The following is a 22,454-nucleotide window of genomic DNA, read 5'->3' on the forward strand; positions in this document are numbered from 1 at the left end:
GCAGTGAACCTTTAAACGGTTTCTCAATAAAAACTAAAATCGGACTCAGCAGTCACTCATTATTCCGTAAAATATTTAAAAGCTCGGTTGAGTCAAAAAACGCATTGCAATAAAAGCCTTAATAAAACAGCATGTTTATACGTATAAATTGCATACAAAGAGAGCGAAAATTGACACTTCAATTCATTATCCTTCCAAGAGTCTTTAAATTTTTTTACCCCGGGATTTTACGATTCTTTATTAATCCTCCCGTTGACCGCCGGCTGATCCGAGCGGCTTTATAGCCCAGTCTTCTCTTCGTGTAACGACGGTAACTAGCCGCAACCCCGACGAGCCGGTAGGAATAAGGAACGGCGCTGCCGGGAAAGGTAACGGACGGTAAAATATAGTTAAAAGTGAAAAGGGCAAAAGGTCCTGGAATGTCTACACACATGTTCACTTCCTCTCGTCCCGACATTCCTGCCTCATCCATCTAATTTCTTATCACTCCGGCTCGTAAGACTCAACTGTGACTTTACGACCCGATTAAAGTGACCTGCGGGATCCTCAGGGATGAAAGGGCAAAGTTAACAATTAAATCTTTAAAGTCTTGCTGGATGTGCCTAGGTTAAATTGATTTTGCTGCCAGATTCAATAATAGTTTTCGAGTGGAATCATCATCATATTCTTCTTGCAGTGAGAGGGGTGGTGAACCTAGTACTTTGTGTTTCCGATCATCCTGGTCTGTCTATCCGCGCAAATTTGAATTTTCCCCATATTCAGTTTTTTGCCTTGTCTCACGCTGTTTATACCCTGACCAACAAAACTACTCTTATAGTTGCAAAAGCTAGTGGTGGTCAGAGATGGTTAGAGCTAGTGATATTTCCCCTTTGATGAGAGGGCGATGAACTGTGGTAAGTTTGCCATCATCCTTGCCTGCCTATGGGAGTCGATTTGGATTTTCGCCATATTCAGTGGTGGGTTTTTTGCCTTGTCTCACCCTGCTTATACCCAGACCAACAAAACTACTCCACGGTTGTAAGGGCTAGTGATTTTTCTCCTGGTGGTGAGAAGGTGATGAACCTGTAGCTTCTATTGATTCACTAGTGGATTTGTTGCCTTGTCTTACTCTGCGTATAACCCTGACCAACAAACTAGTCTTACAGTGGCAAAGGCTAGTGATGGACCTGTACCTTGCGAGTTTCTATTCATCTTTGTCTGAGTATAGGAGTCGATTTGGATTTTTGCCAAATTCAGTGGTGGGTTGTCTTCTGTCACCCTGCTTATAACCCTGATCAACCAAACTACTTTCACGGATGTAAAGGCTACAATGATATTTCTTCTTATGTTGAGAGGGTGATAACCTGTAGTTGCCACACTGTCGATTCTTTATAACCGAGTCAATTTGGATTTTCACCTTATTGGTGGTGTGTTTAGTGTTGTCTTCTTACAGTGATTATAACCCTGACCAACCTAATAAAACTGCAATTTTGAAAAGTCACTAAAGAGGTGGACCTGGTCATCTATATTTGCTGTTTAGATTACCAGATGCGTAAAACTATCTTCAGTTGTTGACCTTTGCGTTGTTTTTCACAATAGAAGAAAACGAAAACTGGTTGAGTCTGACAGACAAAACCAGCGGTAGGCCTACTTGTTCATAAACAGCCTAGAGAAGCCGCCTCTGCCCCTACTGACTTCTTATTTTTGTTAATCTGACGAGTTTTGACCTAGTAATTATCAACGAAATGTTTATATTTTTATAGGCGGAAATGCACAAAAGAAAGCAATAAAATATATCGTAATAATGTTGTACGTGGTCAAGACCCGATTCAACCAGAAATTCCGATGCTTAAAACGAATGACGAAGCAGATCTAAGATTTCTTTTAACAGGTGAAAAAAACATGTAGTCCTGTTAGGGCAGTGTATTATGTTTGTATCCTTATCAAAGCGGGCTGTTAGAGTGCCCTGTACTAGCTATCGTTCAAGTGGATAATTTCGACAAGTTGGCTCAAGAGGGACGTCATAAACCGGCTACTACTTTGCCTTATCTTCCCACGTTAAAAGATGTTCAATGTATTAATCTTAATACCTCTTCTACATTCGTGCTTCTATTTTGGCTGTTCTGATTGATATGCACTTAGTGAAGCCGGGAAGCATGATAAAAATTAATCTCAATTAAAATCTGTCAAAGGTAACCAGATCAGATGTCGTTAATTGAATGGTTCATTTGGCCTTGGACTTATATTTTTTGGTTGAACTTCATAGAGCCTTGTTTATATTCTTTATTTTTTGTTTTACTATCCAAGCTACCTTCAACATCCAGACGCTTATCGAATACTGCTGTAAACAATGGAGGACAAGTCTGATGGAAGAAAAATTCACTCTGTGGACTTTTACGTTGAAAAGGCAGTCTTGCTCTCCATTGTACATAAACAACAAAGAGATAGCAGTTTCAACTCATCAAATACCTGGGACTATATCTCGTCAGCAGACTGACGTGGATTCCCCACACACAAGACTTAAAAATCGACAACTTAATACAATGGACTACTACGAAGACTTCAAAGATCGAAATCGACTTTGACAACTAAGACAAAGCTAACAGTGTACAAGACTTTATAGAAACCAATATGGACATACGGAGTGGAACTTTGGTGTACTGCCAAACCACCCAATATCCAACGCATCCAGTCCTTCCAATCATAAAGTCCTTAGACAAATTGTCAAAGCATCTTATTATGTTACAAACCTCACTATCCTCCAAGACCTCAACATTCCTTTCGTCAACAAACTAATCCGGTCCATGTATGCTTCTCACTGGGGCCGCAATGTCTTTGAAAAGTGAGGTTCTTTAGCGTACGCACCTGGCTTTATCACACGTTTAGATTCTCAAGTTAGGACTCACCTCCGCGCACGGAAAATTGCTTAACCGTGAGCTTCGGTGTAGCAGCCCATTCATCCTGCAGTAGTTAACATTGTGCACTCAACCGTGTGCCACGCGATACCCAAAAAGGGTCGAAATGCATCTTCCAAGTCTCCCACGCACTCCCTAGATAGAGAAGACAACTCTATCTCCCTGGGTATAGGGTTTCCGCTAGCGTCCAAACCTCCGGATCCGCTCCGGCCGCGGTTTCGATTTAAGTGGAATCTCTAACCACCCCCAAGAGGAGACCATGCCTTCGGTAAAGGTAACCCAGACGGGCACCACCGAAAAACATCCGCCCCCGTCCACCATTCCTCACGCATTCTAGGGACTCCGTCAGCGCATTCTTAGCCTCCTCGTAGGCTGTACGCTTCGGCCATACGCAAGGGTTGGTCAACGGCAAGAGATGAAATACAACCTTCTCTCTACATACCCGCTAGGGGTCGCCACTGATAGTTCTTACCCGTGCAGCTGGGCTTGAACCTGGGAACATCGCTGCCCCGCAGTTCAGATGGTTATGCACCCTCCCCCGTCCGTATATATAATTATATATAGACAGGATCTGGTACCCTAACCCGCGTGTGCCTTTGATGCAGCACCCGCCGTCCGAGGTCAGCTCTCAAGCCAACTCCCTTAACGCATCTCGAGGGACTAGGTAGGCATAGTCTTGGCATCCTAGCACGCTGTGCGCTTCCTCGGTCCTATCATCCAAATGCATGCAGAAGATGCTTAAAGCGATCATGCGCGCCAGGAAACTCGGTCAGTTTGAGCTTTAAACAGCGTCACGTTCTCAAGGCTACACCGTTATTTTCCGCCTGAAAACCCCCCTTGCGTCCAAGGGTTGCGAAGGGACTCCTGAGGTCTCCTAGGAGCACCCACTACACAGCCCCTAATCCGGTCCAGATTCCAAACCTTCCACACCAACCTTTTGAACCATCGTAACAATACTGTACCACTGATTCCCATCCTGACAACCTGCCATGTCGCCTCAACCGACGGTAGCCTCGGGACCTCCTTGACACCTAATCATAAAACATTGACTGCAATAGCTGGCTCCTAAAAGCTTGCGTTCTACCGGTGCAGTGCTGACATTGTGCTGTGTGATACTTTAATCATGTATAGTATACGATTATTGTGTAGGTAACAAATAAATTAAAACATTATTTTTTGTTTGTTTGGGAAGGCATTTTCGAGCCCATCGAGCCTCCTCAGCCAATTTGACTTCATTTATTATTCTTTCTCTGAGAAGTATTTTCATAAACTAATAGCACAATACTACATTTGTTACTAGATATTTCAGATAATCAAACTAATTTTCAGTTATTAAATTTCGTGTAATAAATGACAACGTGCGAGGATACTTCACAGACTTATAGGCATTGGTTTTGTGCCATGTAGAGATGACTTTAAATTTAGGGATGATCGTTTTGCTTTAAATGTGCCGTAGAATTTTTCCCCGCAGGCTTTTGAGAAATTAAGCCCGGCTTATTAAAATGCTCTCAGGTGTACTGTAAATCCGATGATCTGTACAAGAGGATCAAGTGATTCAATAAGATTTGTCTTGGGAGAGTGCATCAAACGCAGGATTAGGAGGCGTGTAACCATCGGTGCCGTGTGTTTTGGTCCTTTTTGAACTGTGATAGTCCATCGGAGCCGGGCCATGAATCAATGTCCCTCGGCTTTATTGGGGGAGGCCAATAATGGTCCATGACTCAGCCACCTAACCGTTACTCCTTGAGATTTCCTATTTAAAAAAATCAATTTACAATACCACCGTTAAATCCGTTGACCACGTATTAAGTTCGTAAGATTAATTACAATCTATTTTTATTGTTGAGAAATTATATTGTGTGGATGCGTGAATCGACGCGCTTTGCTGTGGTTGTTCGATCCAAATCGATTATCCCCGGTCCGCCTATTCTCGCTGTTGCTCTGAGTAAATGAAGTGGGAGGGAACAAACAGGTGTCCTTTGTCGCTAAACCTTACTATACCTCATTCCATTCCAACAATAAAAGAATTAACTGGTCAAACTACTAACAACAATTCAATAATAATGAAACATTACACACACACAAAAAAAAGAAAATCTTAAAATAATATCGGTTATTAAGGATTCTTCTAGAATTTTTTATAGATCAGCAACGTCTTGACCTTAATAACACTAAATTATGGCTGACATGGAAAAACATTGAATAAGTGGTGATTTGAAGGGGCGAAGTCGGGGTGTTGATTCAAAATTTCTATAATATTTGAGGTAGTCTGATGTGAAATTTAAGTCCTTCATTAGTCATAGTTTGGAAGCTATTTGGCGTAAATTGGACTGGCCAAGTCGGACAACAAACCTAAACCTCGTATTCCCTTTCTCCTCCTCATCATCATCATCAAAATTTCCGAACATTTTTGTCTGCATAACCTAACTGTTTTGATTTTTCCGCCGCGTTTCATCCTCTCATCGTCTCCAGCAGTCAATAACTTGAAAATATCAATTTTTTACCAGTTCTTGAATATGGCATTGTACCGAAAATTAAAAATAGAAGAGGAAAAAAGCGAGTATTGGTGGATCCAAATTATCGCAAAGACCATACTGCAGGTCCAACACACTGCAGACACCAAGATGAAATCTTAAAATATAATAACTCTGCTAAAATTATAGATTGATTATTATTTAACTGTATTTAAAAAAATATATAAATTTCGGAACTACAAAAAGGAGTACGTTGAAAATATGAAAAGATGGAAGGCGAAAATGAGACAAAAAATAAAAGGCAACAGAAAAAAACTATAAAATCGATATAACCGGATTGAGCTGGATCATCGGTAGAAAGAAGAACGGAGAAAACTAAAGACTATGTCACCCAAGAGCAAAAGTGCAGAAAGGAAGAACCTGGACAATATTTTAGTATGTTTGGTGGTGCCACCTTTCGTACAAAAAAAAAAAAAAAAAAAAAAATGACAAGGAATTTTGGAAAAGTACGAACAATTATAAATGGTAAATCAATAATAATATAAACCTTCGCTGTTTTGGTCTGCTAGACGTGTTTTCAGTGGTCGATCAGTGTGTTATTTATCAATTATCAATAAATAACTCTTGGACAATTTGTAAAATAGGCGGATCCAACTCAGTCGCATCACCGGGCCCACTTCAATAAGCAATCTCACAATTGCATTTAGTCTTCAATACTGGCATGGGAGAAGTTTCGTAGGCCAGAGTTATAAGCAGGGTGAGGGGGGCTGTGAATACGGCGAAATTCCGGAAGTCGTCTGACAAACCATAACAGCTAAGATAGGCCAGAATTATTTGGAGATCGTGAAGTGCGGTCTGGTGTGACATAAGTTTTAGAAAAACATTTTCTTTATCGTTTCAACGTTTCGATCTTTATTGAGATCATCTTCAGGGCCTGGGATTTATAAACATTGTTTAAATTTTACAAATACATGTAGGATGTGAAAAAATGAATTTATACAATGCTAGAAATTTTAGATAACAAAGTAAATAATTAAATAAATAAATAAAATGAATTTATACAATGCTAGAAATTTTTGATAAAAAAGTAAATAAATAAAATGAATTTATACAATGCTAAAGATTTTAGATAACAAAGTAAATAAATAAATAGATAAAAGGAATTTATGCAATGCTAGAAATTTTAGATAAAAAAGTAAATAATTAAATAAATAAATAAAATGAATTTATACAATGCTAAAAAATAGTAGATAAAAAAATTATACAATGCTAGAAAATTGTTTATTTTTTTAATCTAATATTTTGTAGCATTGTATAAATTCATTTTATTTATAAACATTTTTTTCATTATTTTTATAAACATTTTTTTTACAAATACATGTAGGATGTGGAAAAAATAATGAATTTATACAATGCTAGAAAATTTCACATTAAAAAATAAATAAATATGTAAATNTTAATCTAAAATTTTCTAGCAGTATATAAATTCAATTTTTTAATCTACAATTTTCTAGCATTGTATAAATTCGTTTTTTTAATCTAAAATTTTCTTGCATTATATAAATTCATTTTTTTCCACATCCTACTTGTATTTGTAAAATTCAAACAATGTTTATAAATCCCAGGTCCTGAAGATGATCTCAATAAAGATCGAAACGTTGGCACGATAAAGAAAATGTTTTTCTGAAACCTACATCACACCAGACCGCACCTCACGGTCTCCAAATAATCATCAAATAACGGTCTCTAAACACCACACATGGCTAGAATGATCTGAAACTACCAAAACTACAGATTCATCAGACATCACTACAGTTCTAAGAGAAACTCATTTGCTTTGTCAAATTGCTTACTCAATCAAGTTCTTTTAGACACAAAAATTTCGTTATTATTTATTAAAATCGCTTTATCAAACCGTTAGGACTTCAAGAACAGCTTACTCGTTAGGGATATGGTATTTTACGGGAATCTTATAAAAACCTAATCCAATTTTTTTATGATTAACAATGAAAATTTTTTAAAATGTAGAAATATAGATCTTTACTAGGAAAGAGGCATGGATGTCATATAAGTACTTGTATATTAAAAATCCTAAAATGGAAATTTTTTTAGTCAAATTTAGAGTAAACGTTGACACCTCATAGATGTTCGGTTGGTTTTTATGGGCTATAAAAAAAATATTTGAACTTCTCACGCGTTGGTTATAAACGGCGGGTATGATGTCCAGGTTGACACGCATCTTATGAGGTATATTGTAAAAGGCGGTCAAAATTTACCGTAATGTCGTTTGATGCATGTCCAACGGAAGAAACTTAAAAAGAATTATATTAAAATTACCAAATCCGCTAGTCGGGAAATCGGGCCACTTTCTCGGCAATTAATAAAGTCTGAAATATCGCATTCCCCGGCTTCTTTTTTTTTACATACGAAGAAACCCTGCCCTTTCGGAAATTGCCCATTAGCAAGGGGAATTCAAAAAGTGCCGCCGGTCACCGATACACTTTCCCCCCTGGACCTTTCCATTAACCCTTTGGCCCATTTCCTCTGACATTTCGGTAACGATCGACTATCGACTCGGCCATCCGGGACTCTTAAAAGCCGGGGAGGTATTCGTCCAGGTGAGTAATGTTAGAAAGCCGCCGGAGTTGTTATATACAAACATGTAAAAGTGTCAACTCACATATGAGAATTAATTTACGACGGGGCAACAAATGCTCTCGTGATTACAAGATTTTCAACCGTGTTCTAACATTGCGCAAATATCTTCTAGAAATTACAAGCAAAAGTCAAATGTCAAACCTTTGAGAGTGGTTATTTCGATTTTGCAACGTTACTACACAGAAACACCCATGTCAAACTATAATTAAAATGTAATATGTTCAATTCCCAGCACCCTGGATACAATGATCATCTAAAAAGCTTTACTTATCTTAAAAAGACGCTTTTTCACAATAACCCATGGGTAGTTAACTTAAGTATCCGCATATGAGGATCTTTTAATCATCTCATTCAAAAATAGTAAATAAACTGATCAAAAATGAATAGGGGTATTTGTAATTTATTATTATATTAATTTTCATTAAATTAACTATATATTCTTGTTAGTTGGATAAATCAAAATAGAAAATACAAACTAAAAACAAACAAAAGTTAATCCTCATTTTTAATAATGGTTTTATTTAAGATAACAACAAGTAAACATGAAGATTACTCATTGTGATCAACCCCTTTTCTCGCCTTTTTTCCATTTTAATCCATGGAAAGACATCATCTTGAACCAGAAGTTTGCAATATTATTGTGAATGAGTCATCGAGGCAACCGGCAAGTGGAAATCGAGGAGGCAGTGGGCGTTTCTCAAGCGTCGTTTCCCGGGCTTTAGCCTGATTCCGAGAGACTGGATGGGCCAATGGTAGTGGATCTCAGCGGTTTCTTGGCTCCATAGAAAGCGAGTGGGAATGTCACCTAATATGAGAATTGTACTTGACCCAGGCAGTGAGTCTTTGAGTCCTCTGTTCCGATTTTTGGATAAAAGGACAGTTTTATTTTATAGCAGTGTTCGGTAAATATCTCGTCTTGCGTTTATTTCTATGTATATTGAAAGTGACTGTATTTATTAGAGTGAATGAGAGGGCCGATGGCGGGATATCCTACAGACCCTCGATGATTAGCAGGCTGAAGATATGTGTAAAGGGTGACCATTATTATAACAACTATTTATTATTACCAAAACTAGGGAAAATATTTTTCATACTAATACTAATATTAGATTTGTTGTTGAAGTATGAGGGTATTCAAAACGCAAGTTTGGCCATTTTCATCCTTTTCCGCCCAATTTCACTATTTCGGTCTTTCTCAGGCTTTTCTCAATTTTCTGTGGTGGTTTCTTATATTCAATTTATACCATCTAATACAAAATTGGTCCTTCACGTCTAGATTTTTCTATATTTGACCGGAGATGTGACTGATGTTACTGATTCCCAGGACCTATCAGTTTTTTTACGGTTCGCAACAATAGAGGTCATATAAACCCTCAGGATGCCGGTTTTGAAAAAAAAAAACCTTTTGAAGTATGTCGGGTTTGAATGCAGGGCCGCTGGATTTGAACCCAGAACCTTTACCTTACAGTGTCAGCGCCTAAACCGTTGCGGCCACCGACCCCCCTTGATTTTAATATTTTTTCTTTTTTAAAAATTATTTTCCAAATGTGTATATCCTCCCGCTTCTATTGGCAAATAAATATTATTTGTTCAAATTATATGTTGGAATATCCAGTGTAGAGTGCGTTTACTAAAGATCCTGGAAAAATTTCTGCTGTTGAAATAAATATATTTTACTCACTGTTTATAAATCTTCAATTATTAGTAGAACACTTACCTGAAACAAAAGAAAAAATATATAATGAAATGTGTAGAGAAATTTATGTTGGAGACAATAGGTTAAGCTGGCCGTCTTCGACGAGACTTGAAAATTGTGGAATTATTAGGACTAAACGGAAATTACAGCGTTACGAAACCGTTTTTATCTCGGTATCTTCCGAATATGGAAATGAATTTTGAAAGGTCGCTGGCTTACATATCATTTGGCCATATGAATCGGTCCCTTCATTGATGAATGGCCGGCCGTTTTAGGCCTGGATCATCTCCATAATTGGGGGAAAAGACAATGAAGGTCCGCTCTCCCACGCTTTGTTTTGAAAACAAAGAGGAAAACGGAAAACCTGGCGACACCTCCGCTCCCGGTCTACACTCCCAACCGGAACGGTCGAAGGGGGTAAAATATTTCTGGGACGCCTACAGTATAAAAATAAAACTGGGACCAGAAAATTAGTCATGAACGGGCCACCTGATATGAATAGTAATAAGCCGTTTTGTGGGTCGCTTTTTGGATGTTACAAGTGAACACACAAATATGTAAACACATCTTTTCTACACATGTTTATCTTTTTATCATTTATACTGATTATATAATTCGTAATGTTATTTTTTACATTATAAATTAACCAAACATTTGATAACCTATGCTGAAAACATTAAAACAAGAAAAATTCCACTAACTAGTTTGGTTGTTTCCAATCATTCCGAGGTCCCTAAAAAGCTGAAAACATAATTAGCTCCTTTTGTCAACATATTTTGCATTTCTTCATTAACAAAAGAAATCAAATTACCCTAAACATTCAAACAAATGCTTAATATAATGTTGGTTGGGCAGTGATGTCTTCCTCGATGTAGTGATTATGTTAGCACGACTGGACGCACCTTAAAAGTTTTAATTAGCCACAAGTTTATTTCGCTTCGACATCTATAACCTAACAATAATTCAATTAATATACAAGTTTTATCCTAGGGAAGAAATCGCGAGGTTACGGTCTAGACTTCTTAGATGAAAGTCGGGAAGGGTTTGGGATAAAGGTGCTAGATGGTTGGGGTGTGGTTATGATGACGGGGTTTCATGGAAGCATCTGTATCGACGGAAAATGAAAAGTTCGATAAGAAGTAGGGCAGGAGGTTCCTTGATGGTTGGAACATGGTTAAGCCCAACTTCTCCTCATATCTGCTATAACACTGTTCTTTTCCTAGCAACCAATTCGGACTTGACAACGACAGAAGATTTACATGGAACTCCAGACCCAAAAGAATAGAATTTAACAGACGATAAACTTTTCATAAGGCTACTTGTCAATACATCGAAACTCAAAACGCCTCATCTACACATCACTACAACCAGTGTGTACGGAATTGAACTATTGGGATCAATCAAGTCTTCCAACCTCCAATCAGTCCAGTCTCTCCAGTATAAAATCCTTCAAATCATTGATCAAACTCCCTTCTTCTTATCCAACCTTACTATCCACTTAGCTCTATGAATTTCGATTTAATTGTTCAATCCCCTAAGACCAAAATGGTTGTAGCATTGGTGTGTTGGTGTGGCGTTTACTTTGGAGCAAGAGTTTATGTAGTCGTTTTAGTTTTATCCTTTTGAGACGAATGTGGTGGTTCCAAGTAAGTCGCTAAATAGCAATCGACATTGGTTGCTGGAATCGGAACAGAATTATAGTAGATCGAAGGAGAGGCGAAGGCTGTCTGCTGAGATTTGGTTTCGTTGAGTCTGATCCTACATTTTTTGAACTATTTTTACCGGAGGTTTCTGAAAGCCACTGCTAGGCTTTAGTTAGCTGTATGGCGTATCGTCTGCATAAGGAGTATCGGGATTTATAGTCTGCAGGGTATACTGAACAGAGAATGGGATCAAAGATGTTGCCTTGCGAAACACCTGCTTCGGCATAGCGGATAAGGGAGAAGGGGGTTTCGATTCGTGTTTCCAGAAGGGACAAACTGGATCGAAAACTTGCTTCACGATGTCTTCTGCCCTGTGGTACTGTTGAATTTTTATGTCACCCGAACCCGAAATTACGGGATGGGATGAAAGGAGTTTTCAAGAATGGAATATAGGTGCTTCAAGAGAAGTTTTTCAAAGATTTTAATAATGCAGCAAATAATAGGGTAATGTAGGGAAACGTAGAGATTTTTGAGGTTTCGTAATGGTTTTTATGCTTGATAATTTCAATTACATGGCGAAGTAGGTTGGAAACACTGGTGGTAGGAAAAATTTAGCTTTTTTTAAAGAAAGATTTCTGATGATGTTTGTTGAAAGGTCAAAACCAGTGGGTGGTTCCATAATATATTTTTTTAATTAAAAAGTAAAAGCGAGACTGGATAAATTTGTTGTTTTAGAATTACAGTATGATGATATTACGTGATATTAAGTTAACGAAACTACGATGAATGCTAAATTTGGACGTTTTCCACCTTCACTGTTTTGGCATTTTCTCGAACAAGTTAATCACATCGAACATCCCCATTTGTCATGTTGTAGGTTAAAAATGTTCAAAATATGATTCCAAGGATGGGCGAACCAATACGATCGGAAACTGTAGTTCGGTCATTTCCGATCGTTTTGATTTGCTTTTACTCGCTGATTTTGGCCTACCAGGTGCTTTTTCGGCATCTGTTATCTAGGCCAACACTGCAGCCCCCGAAATTGTTATCTGTCGGGAATCCGGTTGGGCTTGATGACAAGGACGTAATTCGACGTAGATATCTCTAGCCAAGGAGAGGAAATAAAAAACAATGACCTTCTGACAGATTTTACACATTGAATAAGAAAAGATGGTCGAAGCAGCTCATGCCATGATCTAATCAGAACTCTTTGGTGCCCTTATCTCTTGTAATTCAGAGTGAAGATGAAATGGGAGGAGGTACTAGTTTTGAGTTCGGATGTCTGAATCAGTTTCGGTTCTTCGTGTTTCTTCAATATTCAACGAATAATTTATAAAGCACAGCTTCCCAACGATGAAACAAGAAACCGGTGGCATGACAATACTGGAGCAATTAAACACAACCCCAGAACGATTTTTCCAATATGACCTAGAAAGTACAGATTGCTTTTTACCAGGGTACCCAAAAATCAACCGGATCGGGAGCAGTAAAAAAAGAAATGAATCCGACGAAAGTTATTTAAAGATTCACTAATTTCGAGGTCCGCTTGACAAATTAATATCTTACAATTAATTAAGGTTTTTAGTTGAGATTAAAAAAAGTCAATGGCAAGAGCGGGATTCGAACCCACGATCTTCGGCTAGAACGCCGCTGCTCTACCACTTGAGCTATCGTGACCTCGGTCCACTCGGACACTAACCCCCCATCTCAACCCCGTATATTAATTGGTCAAGCGGACCATTAGTGAATTTAATGAATAAAAATGAAGTAAACTTCACAAAAGCTCTCCGTGGCCATTTCATTTGTCGCCGAGAATCCAATCTGATTACACGACATTTGAAAAATGGCAAAAAGGAGGGAAAATTCAAAAGGTGGGGTTGAAGTGGGAGGTTAGTGTCCGAGTGGACCGAGGTCACGATAGCTCAAGTGGTAGAGCAGCGGCGTATCTAGCCGAAGATCGTGGGTTCGAATCCCGCCCGTGCCATTGACTTTTTATTTCAACTAAAAACCTTAATTTTAATTGTAAGTTATTTAAAGATTATAACCAGGTAAAACTGACCAAACCTTTTTAAGAGGTGTGAAAATTTTCCTGGCATACGCATGAAACAGTAAAACAAGCAGGCAGCTGAGAAACGTGATTCAATTCAAGGAAAATAACATGGATAAAGACGCAAAGCGATACCTTTATTTTATTTCTATAAGTGAATTATCCAAATTATACTACTAGTCATATTGTAAGGTCAAAAATGGTTAAAATAAAGAACAAGTCTAAATGGAGGAGAAATCTCAACTGCTCGTCTTAGAAAAATTTCACAGTAATAATAATAATATTATAATAGTAGGCATCTTACTCTTAATCTTACTTATTTTGCAAGTAATAGTTGTTATAGTAAAAGTAGAGCATCAGTATAAATAATAATGGTTGCAGTATTTAATCATAAAAAATTAAATCCATTATATTTAGTGGTCTGATTGACCGAATTATTTCTTTCAATTAATTAATCCTGTTATATTTTGGTTGAAATGAAAAAGTTAGTGTCACGAGCAGGATTCGAACCCACCTTTATTTTATTTCTATAAGTGAATTATCCAAATTATACACCACGACCTTCGGCTGGCGGTGGGTTCGAATCCCGCTCGTGACACTAACTTTTTCATTTCAACCAAAATATAACAGGATTAATTAATTGAAAGAAGTAATTTTGTGAATCGACCACTAAATATAATGGATTTTCACGAAAGTTTTGGATCATTTCTCGACCACTTTGGGCCTTAAGTTCAAAAGATACAGATTAATTCAAATTTGACTTCTTTTCCTTTTTAGACATTGGTTTAGTTGATAATTATTTTTTGGATGTATTATTTTATGAATGAAGTTGATTAATAAAAATCCTGTAATGCTTTGATCCTTAAGTTCGAAATTATGAACATAAATTATTCCAAGTTCTTTTAAAAATGGTGGATTGTCATGTTTTCTTCTTAGGTGAATTTTATTTAACATTGAAAAGTATCTGTTTGATAGAAATGATAAATGATGGAGTGAGTGGCGTTCAATCCTTTTTAAAAAGATAATTCCTAATCATAGTAAGTTGTTTTGCAACGTCCGGATTTCGAGCCTTTTAGCTCATCATCAGGTTGTACAAGTCCTTCAACCTGATGATGAGCTAAAAGGCTCGAAATCCGGATCGTTGCAAAACAACTTACTGTGAGTAGGAACTATCTTTTTTTAAAAAAAGTATCTGTTTGAAGTTGAGTTTTGGTATTTCTCTTGAAATAGTCTACTTTCTCCTATCTGATCAAGAATTCCAAAGGTTTAACCCGCGCAGAACTGCCCAGGATTCGGGAAAAGACCTTACATAAAAATAAAAAACAAGTTCCCATCAATTAATTTTGAATTTTCATTTGTCGCCGAGAATCGAATCCTGATTACACGATATTTGAAAAATGGAAAAAGGAGGGAAAATTCAAAAGGCTGGGTGGAGGTGGGGAGTTGGTGTCCGAGTGGAACGAAGTCACAATAGCTCAAGTGGTCAGAGTAGCGGCGAATTTAGCCGAAGGTCGTGGGTTCGAATCCTGCTCGTGACACTAACTTTTTCATTTCAACCAATACCTTACATAAAGATTAATTAATTGAAAGAACCTATTTGGTCAATCGGACCACGAAATATAATGTATTTAACAACAAGGAACAAGGCTTTTTGACGTATATTTACTTATATTGTTGAAGTGTTTTATGTCGTTTTGGTTCTGATTCGATCTGTTTTTTAGACAGGAATTAACAGGAACCGACAGAACCTATGTTGAACATGGCCCAGCTCTTTCATTCTACCTGTCATTCAACGATCTTAAAATCCACGTTTGTATCGTGCTATCTATCTTGTTCCTTAGGGCCGTCTATCCTGAAATCTATTGCGAAAAGGCTGCGGGTTCGGGCTGGTCCCTAAAGTTAAAAAAAAATACACCATCGAAATTCCACAAACGTGATGAAGTGTTTACGCTAAACGTCTACTAATTACGAATCTTCTAGGATCAGGGCTGAAAAAAAGAGCTTTTAATGGCAGGTATCGTGGCGCCTGGGTCGGGGCATCTCTCCCGTGATTTACTGCAATCCAGGGCGAAGGTGTCACAGTAATGATAACCCTAGAATCGTGGGACTAAGGGCCTTTCAGTTGCACACAACTGAAAATTGTCTATCTCCGACCACCCACGTTCTACCCTACGTCGAATTTCATCATGGTTTTGATAGGGTTTTATTACTTCATCAAGTGCTTTATTTGACGTTCGCCTTTTATGTGGGATAGACTCCATACATCAAAATCGAGTAGGTGGAAAAGAAAACGATGCAATGGCACCGATCGAATGAAAATGACCAATGAAAACACGACTGTTTTAATTTCATTGGCGAATGCTTTCCAATACCGGATTAGGAAGGATTTATTAGAGAAACCGTGTTTACTGTCTGCCAGAAAAAAACCTGAACCTTCTCATATAGAAAAATAAATAGACAATAATATTCTATTAAAGATTGATCGAATCTTTTAGGCCCGTCTATCTTCGCTGTTTCTGCTTGTCAGACGCCCTTCAGCTTTATCTTCAATGGTCGACCAGAAAATAAAAGCACATTAGACAAGTAGTTCAAATTCGAAATTTTTAAACCAATATTTCAATTTGGCAACTTAGTTCATACGAAAGATCAAAAACAGATAAGGCAAAATTAATGGAAAGAAGTTCATACTTCAATAAGAAATCTAACAGTTTAACTATACTAAAATTAATCAGCAGGGAATATATTAAATTTTGTACTTGATTCCAACCAAATATTACAAAATTGTACAAGAAAGATTGATAACGAGTTGAGCCAACTTGAGATGATGCTTACGACATGGATCGTCACTTTGATGAATTATTAAAAAAAAACACTTTTTATACTGAAGAAAGTGCTGAAGATTAAAAGGTACGTTGCGTTATAAACTATAGCGTGCATATAAGGAATCTATGCACAGTAAGATAGTTTAAACATGAAAAAGCTTTCTCTAGATTTTATTCTTTTTGCCAACTGTTCCAAACGGTAGACAAAAAGTTATGCTAATTTTAAAAATTCCATGCTTGCATTAATAGGAATGAAGGATTATAAAGGTGACATAATCCAGCAAATAGGGTTAAAAGAATAAAGTTAATTTTTTTATATTTTTCATCGAGAATATTTGCTGTCCAATAGTCTGGACTTTAATCAGATTGGCTTAATTTATTTAATTAGATTAAAGCTTTTTCCGAGTAAAGAGGACTTTTTGAAAATAACTAGGTTAACAAACTTAGCCTGACGAGTTAACAGGTTTGGGTTTTTATTGATGGGTGCTTTCAGTGGAAACTGGTTTGATACGATATTGGTAATGTGGTCGTTCGTCGGTTTTTTTCATACCGCCGATTATCTTTTCAGGGTTCCATTAAAGGACAAATTTGGCCGTTTGTTAATGAGAAGATTGATTTGCAATGTTCAATGAACAAATCGCTTGGGTTTTAAATTTAAAAAGCGGATCAGTGAGTTTGGTCCTTAGTTAAGTTTTCTTGCATTCAACCTGTGGATTTACTACGACTGAAGAGCATCTTATAAAAATTTTACCCGCTTTTCAAAAAAATCTTTGGCGAGAAGCCGAGTAGGCCGGCAAAACGTCGAGGCATACTGATAAACTGTGATGATCAAAGGGCTTAAGTTGTAAAATCCATTTTTAATCTCACGGTCGTGAATATAATTAAGTGTAAAAACTTTTTTTCGCATGTTTTAAACTATTAAGGACTTAACGTGAATCTTTAAAAAAGCACTGACTAGATCTAAATGAAATTAACTTGGAGTAGGTATAAAAGTTTATTATCATCATTACACTTCAGATGGAGTTCCTTTAAAACTTTAAAGTTCAGTAATAAAACCAAAGAATAAAAGCAATAAAAAGCTTCAAATTGTTCTGTCTCTATTAAAAACAACTCGCCAGGAAAAAAACAATAAAAAGTCAGTCTGAGAATCGAATTTGGGATGTAAATCTGTAGGGTAGTCGTGGTGTAGGCTGAGAATAGTTGTAATTAACAGGTTTAATATATTTTTTTCCCTTTGGCCCTTCTATCTGATGCCCGTGTCGGAAGGGCTGCCACACGGGGGTCCTTAGCTTTAAAAATAATTCAGGTGATACTCACTGGAATCGAAAAACCAGGGTGTTATCCCGTCCCAGTTCGTGGCTCCGACGACCACGGAACACAGTAACAGTCTGACAAACATTTTTAACACATAATCACGGTTTTCTCACTATTGTTTATTTATGCGAGTATGGCAAGATGCATTTTTTTAAGTCCCCGTGTGTTTACATGGTTTTCGATCCTGTACCATACGGGCGAGGTTAACGACCATGCGATATCTCTAGATTTGATATTTGTCGGTTACGACGAGTCGTCTTTGTTATTTTGGTCGACGGCCAGCTCCGACCTGAACGATAGCCAAAGAAGCACTGAGTCAACCTGGCCAAGTGTGGAGGGGTCTTAAGATCCCCCCTCACGTTCCTCAAGTTAACCATATGTTCATCTTGTATTTGTTTGCATTGTCATTAGACAAATTGGATCAAAACTGGCCAACCGCCTTATTGAGCTAAAACGAAAACATCTGAATGCCGTTTTTCTAGATGAAGATTACCAAGCCGGGTTTGTACAAACCAAATTAAAAGCTTTCTTAAAAAATAAAATGTTGTCAATGATTATCTGTGTAATTAGGACGTGTGAAAATGTGTGTGAGATAGATAGATAGACAAACAGATAAATAGATAAAAAAACTAAATAAACTAAGTAAAAAATTACCTAATTATTCTAATTTACATAACAATTGAGCAATTAAAAAGTAAATTACTAATAAAATTAAATAAGTGAAAAAAAAATTTACAATACAATTCAGTACAAATCATGAATTATAAATTTCCAATAAAAATCTAGAAGATAATAAAGATAATCAAGAATATAAATAAATGATTATGAACGCTTTATTTATCAACAACACAAGATTTGGTCTCAAGGACTATTCTTACATCTAATGTAAAATAAAAAGTTACTAATTTTACTCTATTTCTAATTTATTAAACATTAATTAATTGGAATAACCTTATTTCGTGGTCAATATGTTCCATCTATTTGTTTTACATTGAATTACATAAAAAAATTAAATAAACTAAGTAAAAAAAATTATCTAAAATTGCATATTGAAATAAATATTCTAATTTAGATAACAATTGAGCAATTAAAAAGTAAATTACTAACAAAATTAAATAAGTGAAAGAAAAAAAACTTTTCTATATAATGCAGTACAAATCATGAATTATAAATTGCCAACATAAATCTAGAAGATCATAAAGATAATCTAGAATATAAATCTAGATAGGTAGAGAGATAGATAGATAAATAGATAGGTAGGTAGGTAGAGAGAGAGAGAGAGAGAGAGAGAGAGAGAGAGAGAGAGAGAGTGAGAGAGAGGGGGTGCGAGATAGAGATAGTGAGTGGAAGAGAGAGAGAGAGAGAGAGGGAATGGGAGAGAGAGTGAGAGGGGGAGAGAGAGTGAGAGGGNTAATTAGAAGAGAGGGAAAAGAGAGGTAGAGTGAGAGAGAGAGAGAGAGAGAGAGAGAGAGAGAGAGAGAGAGAGAGAGAGAGAGAGAGAGAGAGAGTTAGAGGGAGAGAGAGAGAGAGAATGGGCGAGAGACAGTGACTGGGAGGGAGAGAGAGAGGGGGGGCGAGAGAGAGTGTGGGAGGGAGAGACAGTGAGTGGGAGAGAGAGTGAGTGGGAGGGAGAAATAGTGAGTGTGTGAGAGTGAGAGAGAGTGGGGGAAAGAGAGATAGATAGTGAGTGGAAGAGAGAGAGAGTGAATGGGAGAGGGAGAGTGAGAGGGAGAGAGAGAGTGAGTGGGAGAGAGAGAGAGAGTGGGAGAGAGAGAGTGGGAGAGAGAGAGAGAGTGATAGGGAGAGAGAGAGAGTGAGCGGGAGATAGTGACTGGGAGGGAGAGAGAGAGAGAGAGAGAGAGAGAGAGAGAGAGAGAGAGAGATAAAGAGTGAGAAGATGAGATAGAGATTGACAGAGAAAAGTAAGAGTTTTGAGGAATATTAAGAAATATGGAGGGAGACTTATATAGAAAGAGAGACAAAGAGAAAAAGATAGAAAGAGAAAGATTTTATATTTTAAATAAAAAATTGCGTGAAATGCTACTGTAACAGGTTGGAATGTTGAAAGTGAAAGTGTTAATGGTGGAAATAAGTCAGTGCTGTTTTTCATTTTAGAATTTTTCAAAAATGAATCAAACCACGTCTCCCTTCAAAAAATCAATTCCGCGCCATCCTAATATTCGCCGTTTGATTAATTGGATTTAATTTCTTATTCACTCAATTAATTAATAACATTTAATAAAATCATTTGTATTTTTTGAAAATAACATTTTTCATGTATTTAAATAGAGGTAAACAGCATGATTCAATGCTACTACATGTCAAATACAATTTATTCTTACCATTGAACAATTTTGGACCTTGGTTATTTGAAAATAAATACTATAATTTTTTAGGCCATTATACATCGATTTTGTCTATCCTCGCTGTTTTCACTATAAGACAAGCGTTGGCTTTTCGCCATCTTATCGTTGTGGGTTTGTTAACTTGCCTCACCTTGCTTATAACCCTGACCAACCAAATTAGTATCGAAAGACCAGTATGTGCTATTGTGAAATTATTTGTTGAAATCGGTGAGGTGAAATATTGTAGTGTGGTCATTTCCGATTGACCTGGTCCGTCTATCCTCGCTGTTTTGACTGCTAGACAAACAAAGGAAAGACGCCTATGCGAATTTTCATTCTTGGATTTTTCAAAAACGAATCATGGTGACCATTCAAAAGCCCATTCCGAGTCAGCCAACACCCAACCATTTATTTTTTAAATTTTGTTGGACGTGATATCTCACTAAACAAATAAATAACGATTAATTAAAGTAACGCATTTGTGTTTTTTAAAATTAAATTTTGAATATTAATTTTAATTTGATCATTTCCAATCATCCTGGTTCGTTTAGTTTCGCAGTTTTGCCTGTTTTCTTCACTGGTAGGTTTTTATTTACGTCAACCTGCTCATAACCCAGACCAACTAAGTTATTGTTTCATTTGGGGTATTGAACACTATATTTTGATTAATTAAGGTTTTTATTTGAGAGAAAAAAGTCAATGGCACGAGCGGGATTCGAACCCGATTCGAATTTATCTCAAATAAAAACTTTAATTAATTGTAATATAATTAAATGGTCAAGCGGACCACGAAATTAGTGAATTTAATTATTTAAAATGAATACTTCATTAAAGCTCTCCGTGGCCATTTTATTTGTCGTCGAGAATCCAATCCGCTTACACGTCATTTGAAAAATGGCAAAAAGGAGGGAAAATTCAAAAGGTGGGGTTGAGATGAGAAGTTGGTGTCCGAGTGGATCGAAGTCACGATAGCTCAAGTGGTAGAGCAGCGGCGTATTGAGCCGAAGGTCGTGGGTTCGAATCCCGCTCGTGCCATTGACTTTTATCCCAAATAAAAACCTTAATTAATTGTAATATAATTAATTGGCCAAGCGGACCACGAAATTAGTTAATTTAACTATATTTTGTGATTATGGGTTTACATCGGCCCGGTGTGTGAAGAGACATGTGTTTGGCCGTTTCCTGATCCGCCTGTCTTCGCTGTTTTGTCTGTCAGACAAATGTCGGCATTTCCTCATTTTTAATTTTTTTCCATAAAATGATAGCGATTAGTTGATTTACTTGAAAACTATCAAGTTTTCGCTACGAAACTTACTTTTAACATATTTCACTGACAAATTTATGAAAGTAACTTAGGTTTATTGAACATGTCATTAAGCTAAAACCGTTTTGACTCAGTTATGTGAGTAAAGACTTTCGCAGTTCATCGACCCACAAAAATTTTCACTATTCGTACCCATTCTGTCTGAAGTTTTATAAATAATCATTTATTTTTGTTTTCACTAATTCGAAATTGGCAATATTCGGTATTGAATGAGTCAGGACTAACAACAAACTAACAACTGCGTCGAGGTGTTCTGAATTCATTTTATTTCGTGGTCCGATTGACCAAATAACATCTTTCAATTAACCTTTATGTAAGGTTTTTGGATGAGATAAAACTTTGAAAAATGGCAAAAAGGAGAGAAAATTCGAAAGGTTCTTTGGGATGGGAAGTTGATGTCCGAGTGGAACGAAGTCACGATAGCTTAAGTGATAGAGCAGCGCCGTATCAAGCCGAAGATCGTGGGTTCGAATCCCGCTCGTGACATTGACTTTTTTATCTCAACCAAAAACCTGGCATAAGGTTTTCTGAACGTTTTGACATTTGGCGAAACAATTCTTTTTGATAGCATTTGACTACTGAAATGTAGTTAATGGCATCGCCATGACCATTACTTCATTAATCTACCATATAGGGGCGCCATAATATTCCCGACGGTGAAAGTCACTACCTTATATGGTTTGTCGGGGTGACGGCGGATTTTAATTCTGCTCGAAAATCCGCTCCGTTGGCTTGGAGTGACGATCAATTTTCGATAGTTTGCCGTGTAGTCGCGAGACTAGACGGACCGGGGTTTGCCGACGACTCCTTTATTATACCAAATTAGGAAGAATGACAACGAGGGAACTTCGGTGTTAATGGATATAATTTCCTTTCGTGTTTACATTCTTCAAGATTACAAAGAAAAAACTCAGAAAGGTGAAAGCCTTTAATTTCATCCACTTTGAAGTAAAAACTGAGCCATTACCAAACAAGAAAACATTTTAGGCATAAATAAACAATAAAGTAATTGGCGGGTCCTCTTTAATGTTCACCGAAAAATGATGTTTATGGTAACATCACAACGGGAAAGAATTAAGGAAAATCGTGATGATAAACGATTAAATATAGGTCCGCCAGTTCGAGTGATTAGGGAGGGCTTGTGTAATTCGAAATAGCTTCAACTTAACCGCAGCTAGGGCTTCATTTGACTAATTCACCGGGCCATTTTTCTCCCGACGAAGTCAAAAGTAAAGGT

The 22,454-nt window shown here is 37.1% G+C and overlaps 1 protein-coding gene across 2 annotated transcripts in view; it reads right to left on the reverse strand.

Moving 5' to 3' along the window:
* LOC106662477 (laminin subunit gamma-1) overlaps nucleotides 1-22,454 on the reverse strand; it is a 275,363-nt gene that overhangs the window by 56,840 nt on the left and 196,069 nt on the right. The window contains exon 1 of one of the 2 annotated variants that reach the window (XM_014386604.2): nucleotides 17,552-17,840. The exons of the other annotated variant lie outside the window; for it this stretch is intronic. Within the exon in view, the coding sequence (XP_014242090.1) occupies nucleotides 17,552-17,633 (82 nt within the window). The 5' untranslated portion in view covers nucleotides 17,634-17,840. Of the gene's footprint in view, nucleotides 1-17,551; nucleotides 17,841-22,454 lie in introns of those variants that run through there. 2 annotated transcript variants of the gene reach the window in all.

This window comes from Cimex lectularius, unplaced genomic scaffold (assembly GCF_000648675.2).
Source record: "Cimex lectularius strain Harlan isolate CLEC.00 unplaced genomic scaffold, Clec_2.1 scaffold1, whole genome shotgun sequence".
NCBI lineage: Eukaryota > Metazoa > Arthropoda > Insecta > Hemiptera > Cimicidae > Cimex > Cimex lectularius.